Below are 6,955 nucleotides of genomic sequence, written 5' to 3'. Positions count from 1 at the left end.
TTGTATCCAAGATGACAAAGAAACGGTGCGCAACCTTTTGCTGACTGCTCACCAAAGACGCAAAGCAATTTGCAGTGTGTCACAGATTCGTTGAAGTCTTACCGTGCAGATCCATCTTATCTGTACAATGCGTCAAAATTCTTCCACAGAAGTCAAGTATTTTTTGAAGGATAGTCAGTGTTGGAATGGTCCCCACCTTAGCATGTTAACACTCTTCTGTTTATGAGATGAAAGTGCATTGCTGGAATTATGGGAGAGCACAATGCCTGGGTGTGACCTAAACTCTACCTGGGTGAGCATCATGTTGACATTTGCTGTATTGGAACACTGTTGTAGCAATCGATGCAGAGAGAATTAATCAAGGCAAAGGACTGAATGATTAACAGAAAGTTGACTATTATCTTTGGAACAGGTCTCTGAATTGGTGGGCATCAAATTCTTGCAACATGATAAACGGAACAGATGGAGCCAGCTTCCACCCTTTGATCAAAAAGGATGAGAAGCTTTACATTTTTGCATCTGATGTTTGCAGGTAATTGCATGGGTGTAAGATGAATTATGTGTAACAATACTGGAGGAAGCAGAGTTGGAGCCACAATTGTTAACAATATAAATGACTTCGATGGGGAAAGTGAATGTACTGTCGCAAAGTTTGCAGATGACACAAAAATAGGTGAAAAGCTAAGTGGTTCAGTTATCACTAAGATCCAATATAGGGATATAGACAAGTTAAACCAGTGGGCAAAAACTTGGCAGATGGAAGATAACGTGGGAAAGGGTGAAGTTATGCACTTTAGCAGAAAGAATAGTGGATGTGAATATTATTTAAATGAAGAAAGACTGAAGAGGGTTATAAGTACCAGTGGGATTTTGCGGGGTCCTCTTGCATAAATGACAAAAAGCTAGCAGCCAAGTTCAGTGGGTCACAGGGAAGGTAAATGGAATGTTGGCCTTTATTTCCAAGCAAATGCAGGATAAAAATAGGGAGGTTTTGCTAAAATTATACATGGCATTAGTCAGACCACAGCTGGAATACTATGAACAGCTTTGGGCCCCTTATCTAAGGAAAGATATACTGGCATTGGAGGCAGTCCAGTGAAGATTCATTGGGCTGATCCTGGGTATAGACGGACTGGCTTATGAGCAGAGGTTGAGTAGATTGGGTATGAGTTCATTGGAGTTTAGAAGAATGAGAGGTGACCTTATTGAAGCATACAAGATTCTTTGGGGACTTGACAGGGGAAATGTGGAAAGACTGTTTGTCCTTATTGGAAAGTCTAGGACCAGAGGGCACAATTTCAGAATAAGGGGTCACCCATTTAAGACAGAGATGAGGAGGAATTTCTTCTCTCAGAGGGTAGTGAATCTGTGGAATTCTGCATCACAGAGGGATGTTGAGGCTGGGTTGTTAATTATATTCAAGGCTGAGGTAGCCATTTTTTTAATCAGTAAGGGAATCAAGAGTTGTGGAGCTGAGGATTATTAGATCAGCCACAATCTCATTGAATGATGGAGCAGACTTGATGGGCTGAATGGCCTACATCTGTTCCTGCATCTTATGGTAGCAATGTGAAAGTCAGATCTCTGAGGAACAAAAAGGATATTGGCGGTGTGCGAAACAAATTCCAGGAGAGAGAGAGAGAGAGAGAAAGAGAGAAAGAGAGGGGCTGAATGTGTCAGGAGAGACTGAACAGACTGAGACCATTTCCCTGGAAGACAGAGAACTGGGAGGTGACCATTTTTTCTTCCTTGGGGTAGTTGTAAATGCTGGGTTTAATAGGGAAGTCTAGGAGCAGATGTTGCCTAGCCTGGAGGCGTCTAAAACCAGTGGTCATAAACAGCAGATAGTCACTAATAAATCTAGTCAGAGATTCAGAAGAGACTCCCTTTCTCCAAGGAATGTGGAGCTCACTCGCACAGGGGTGGCTGTAGTGAAGGCTGTACCTATGTTAAAGGAGAGGATGAGGGATCAAATGGTAAAAGGAGATGTTGATAGGTGAGGTGAGGAGGATGGTGGGAACATTAACACGAGCACTGGCAACAACCTATTGGTGTGAATGGGCTGTGCCTCTGTACTTTAGATATTATTTAAAGCACTGCATTATCAGGGCAGCAGGATATTGAAGAGTGCATTTTATTTTCTTGTCCCTCAGTTGTTTTGACAGCCAGATTGTGCTGGTCTTAGACAACCTGTTCATCTAGCCACTGTTCCTGGCAGTTGTGGAATCCAGTGTCGATCCTCCATCGCAGTCACAGGTCCCTGTTCCTCTATTCCAGAGATGTAAAGGACACAACTGGAGCCAATCTTCACACACTTGTGCATTAATTTACAGAATTGCACACATAGACCTCAGAACTCTATAGCCAGGGTTACAGTGTGCTTCGATTCACAAATTATTAGCCTGTTTTTACACGTTATAAAACACATCTGTGCGTGTCACATCCTCAGGTGAGACTTGAACCCAAACTGTATGGCTAGTAGTTAGGTTCACTACCACTGTGCCACAACATCCTTTCTGTATCTGCTTATTGCAGCTGAAGTGATCCCCATAAATGTCCATCATCCATATATTTAAAGGCAGTTGGTATTTGGTTAATACATTGCGTTGCCTCTATTTAAATAAAAATTAGGGTTGATATACATTATCAAAATTTCATAACAGTTTAAGTCCAATACTTCCATATTTTGAGTAAGTAACTGACATTAGTACATGATCCAAACCCCTTCTCCAGGGATGCCTCAGGGATGTCGGAGTGCATCTTATAGATAGTACACACAGGCTGCTACTGAGCGTTGGTGGTGGAGGGAGTGGATGTGGTGCCAGTCAAGTGGGCTGCTTTGTCCTGTCTTGGTGTTAAGCTTCTTGAGTGTTGCTGGGGCTTCACCCATCCAGGCAAGTGGGGAGTATTCCATCATACTCCTGACTTGTGCCTTGTAGATGGTGGACAGGTTTTTGGAAATCAGGAGGTGAGTTACTCGCTGCAGGATTCCTAGCCTCTGACCTGCCCTTGTAACCATAGTATTTACATGGTGAGTCTAGTTCAGTTTCTGGTCAATGGTAATTGTTGATTGTGGGAGATTTAGTAATGGTAACATCATTGATTGTCAAAGGGTGATGGTTAGATTCTCCCTTGTTGGAGATGGTCATCGACTGGCACTTGTGTGGCATGAATCTGGTACACTCTTTCAGTTTTATGTACCTGAGGTTGGGCTGACGGATAATACTGGAGGTGGAAGAGAGCAGAGAATGGGAAATGGAGGGAGTATGAGGGGGCAAATCAGATAGAGTAGGACCAAAGTAGAGGGGGCTGGGATGCACAGAAGGGATCAGTGGGTGGAGAGGAGCTGGAGTTGTGGAAGGAAGGGGAAGTATGTAGGTGAAAATAACAACATCAAAAAAGAGATGACTTCCAATTGTTGCTGCTTCACACAGGTCTTTCTATCTGATGTTTGAAAAGGAGGTGGAAGTAGAGGGCATCAGCGCCTATCGATTTGTTCTGCCAAAAGAGGTTTTCGCAAGTGACCATCCCAGTAACAAGGAATGTTGTCCAGGAGGGAACTGTCCATTGTCAGGGGTCCTGAATATCAGCACCTGCAAACAAGGTGGGCATTGAAAACGTTTTACTCTGCCACGGTCATAGGGCATTGTAAAGCTGGCACTCTCAGTCTACACATTCTGAATACTGAATCACTTTGCAGTCCCACAAGTGAGTCATTGTTCCCTTAGTATTGAAAGAGAAGTCTACAGAAACAGGCCATTCAGCCCAAAACAGCTAAGTCGGATGTGCTGTCTTTCAGGTTAGACATTCAATCAAGGCATTACCTTATTCTCTCAGGTGATGGTAAAAGACCCCAAAGCCTTATGTCAAAGATGAGTGGGGAGGTATCCCTGTGCTCTTGGTCAATACAAATTTCTCAACTGATGTGACTACAATGGATTGTGTAGTCATTATCATGTGGTTATTTATTGGATCCTTCAGTTTCCAATTGGCTTTTTTTTCCTATATATGACAGTGTTTATACTTTAAGTGTCCTAATTAACTGTAAAGTCTTGGGGATTGTGAAAGGCACTGCATAAATACAAGCCTTTTTGAATCATGGCTCACATTCTAACCCATCCCTCTGTATTTACGGATCAGATGCCAACGCCCACTTTAACATTCATCTCCATTTCCTTTCAACATTTACCCCCATACACTCCTTCAACATTCATCCTTGAAAACCCCATCAAGATTTATTCTCATCCACCCCTTTAACATTTACCCATCACCATCAACATTTACCTCCATCCTCCATTCAACATCCACTCCTTCCTCCTCTGGTGCTCAGTAGCAGCAGTGTGTACCATCTACAAGATGCACTGCAGAAATTCACCAAAGATCCATAGGCAGCACCTTCTAAACCCATGACCACTTCTATCTAGAAGGACAAGGACAAAAGATAGGTGGAAACATCACCACTTGCAAGTTCCCCTCCAAGCCCTTCACCATCCTGACTTGGAAATATATCGTCCGTTAATTCACTGTCGCTGGGTCAAAGTCCTGGAACTCCCTCCCTAAGGGCACGTGGGTCCACCTTCAGCACATGGATCTAGTTGTTCAAAAAGGCAGCTCACCACCATCATCTCAAAGGCAACTAGGGATGGGCCGTAAAGGCCTGCTATTTACTCACTTCTTCCCATATAAAGAGAACAGAACTTCAGCCTGTTTGGTCTTTCCTGATGCTTATAACTTTTCAGTTCTTGTTTGTCATTTTAGTCAATTTATTTTGCACTGTCTCCAGTTTGGAAACAAGTTTGATTATGCTGTCAATTTGCACGTGGCTCTTCACAGAATAGAGATATTTTTCAAGGTCATTGTGATCATTTCTGTAAATTGCATTAATCTTTCAGTCAGCAGCGCAAAACTTAAGCTTGGTCAGTGGCCCAGCTGTTATTGTATCTTGTGTGGAGTATTATCGACTGCGTACCAACATTGTTGGCATGTCACATTGACCCCAGAGTTGGATTGATGTGTTTTGAGGATTTGTAGTATAATCACACACTGCTACTCTGGAATCCCTGAACTGATCAGTGACAAAGTTCAACACTGCCTGTTAAGGGCCCAAAGCATTTTTCAGCAGTTTTGTCTCTGGATTTCCCTCACGATAAAATCTGAAAAAAAACACTTGACTAAACTGGAACCAGAACAAAAAATGGTGTTTCAAACATTATGCTTCATAACAAAATACCATGAAAATATGGAACAAAAAGTGACTAATGTATTTCGGTTGGTTACTAGTTAATAACTATTTTGCCTGTTTACTGTTGTGTTTTCATTGGTTACTTGTGACTGTTTTGTTTTGGTGGTTAATGGTTAGCAACTGCTGTATTTTATTGGGTTACACATTTGTGACTGCTTTGCTTAAGTACTTGTTAGTGCCTTTTATTTTGGATGGTTACTAGATAGTGAATTTTTTTGCCTGTTTACTGGTTGGTGCTGCCGTGTTTCAGTTGGTTTCCAGCTAGTAGCTGTTTTATTGGTTGGGACAGTTTACTTTGGCTAGTTACTGGTTGATACTAATAATAATCACTATTGTAATGTTATTTATTCGCAATGCACATTCACAACCTGAAGGCTTTATTGTGCTGTAACTTGCATTGAAAAATTAATATGTATCAGAAATAATTAGGTTAAAATCGAGAGCAAGCACATCTCTCATGAAGTAACAAAAATGGCCAAGGGAATGGGACATTAAAGGAAGGATTATGTCAAGGTATTCAACTGGCTAGAGTAATTGTAAATTTAATTGAAACAAGGCAAATTGCTCAAAATTGAAAGGCCCCCTTCCAAGGTGTGGGGTCTGAAAAGAGAAATATCCCATAATTCAGACACACATTGAAATATGTGACTTTAAAAATTGCAAACATTTAACTTTTAACTTTGTTCTTTCTTTCTACCCTGTTCTTAAGATTCTGTACCTAGGTACTTGTACCTAAGATGGCACCTTGTGTGACAACATTATACAATTTTCACTGTACTCTTATAATTTTGTGCTTTGGTATACGTGGCTTTAAAACTAAAATCAATCAAAATCAGTCAAAACTAAGAACTGAGCAGTGACACAATAGCTGTCACAGACAAACCCAGTTGGAGGTTGGGTGAGGTTGCTAGAGGATTTGGGGACTACTAACATTGTCCCACTATTAAAAAAGGGAGAAAGGGATAGACCAGGAAGTGCTACCTCAGCATTGGGGAAGTTCTTAGAAAGTACTCTGGGAGACTGAATATATCTGCATTTGGAGACAGATTAATCGGTATAATTTGTTAAGAGACATTTTTGACAGGTTTGATGGATTTTTTGAGTAGGTAAGCAGGAGTGTCAATGAGTGTAATATATTTAATGTGGTCTACATGGACTTTAGCAAGGCTCTGACAAGTCCCTCATGGCAGACTGGTCAAGAAAGAGCCCATGGGATCCAAGGTGAAGGGACATGCTAGATCAAAAACTGGCTGACAGGCAGGAAGTAGAGGATGATTGTAGAGGGATGTTTCTGTGAGTGGAAGTCTGTTTCCAGTGGGGTTCCACAGGGCTCGATGCAGGGACCCTTGCCATTTGTGGTGTGCATTAATGATCTGGAATTTAGGGAAGGGGTTATGATCAAGAAGTTAAAATCATGAAGGGCATGGATAGGATGAATAACAAAGATCTTTTCCCCTGGGTGGGAAGTCCAAAACTAGAGAGCATATTTAGGCCACGTTTGGAATACTGCATTCAATTCTGATGTCCCTGCTAAAGGAAAGATGTTGTGAAACTTGAAAGGGTTTAGAAAGGATTTACATGGATGTTGCCAGGGTTGGAGACTTTGAGCTGTAGGAGAGGCTGAATAGGCTGGGGCTATTTTCCCTGGAGCGTCAGAGGCTGAGGGGTGACCTTATACAGGTTTATAAAATCATGAGGGGCATAGATAGGGTG

General features: G+C 41.8%; 1 protein-coding gene across 1 annotated transcript in view; it reads left to right on the top strand.

Annotated features, from left to right (window-relative positions):
- The first annotated feature begins 414 nt into the window (after positions 1-414).
- LOC109921475 (lysosome membrane protein 2-like) overlaps positions 415-6,955 on the top strand; it is a 19,025-nt gene continuing 12,484 nt past the window's right edge. Inside the window, exons 1-2 of the mRNA XM_048592307.1 lie at positions 415-532; positions 3,435-3,604. Coding sequence (XP_048448264.1) covers positions 447-532; positions 3,435-3,604 — 256 coding nt within the window. The 5' untranslated portion in view covers positions 415-446. The remainder of the gene's footprint in view (positions 533-3,434; positions 3,605-6,955) is intronic.

The sequence above is a fragment of the Rhincodon typus genome, unplaced genomic scaffold (assembly GCF_021869965.1).
Source record: "Rhincodon typus isolate 14 unplaced genomic scaffold, sRhiTyp1.1 hic_rhity00000998, whole genome shotgun sequence".
Taxonomy (NCBI): domain Eukaryota; kingdom Metazoa; phylum Chordata; class Chondrichthyes; order Orectolobiformes; family Rhincodontidae; genus Rhincodon; species Rhincodon typus.
Note: the sequence above shows the minus strand (reverse complement) of the source record. Positions and strands in the feature narration are given on the sequence as shown.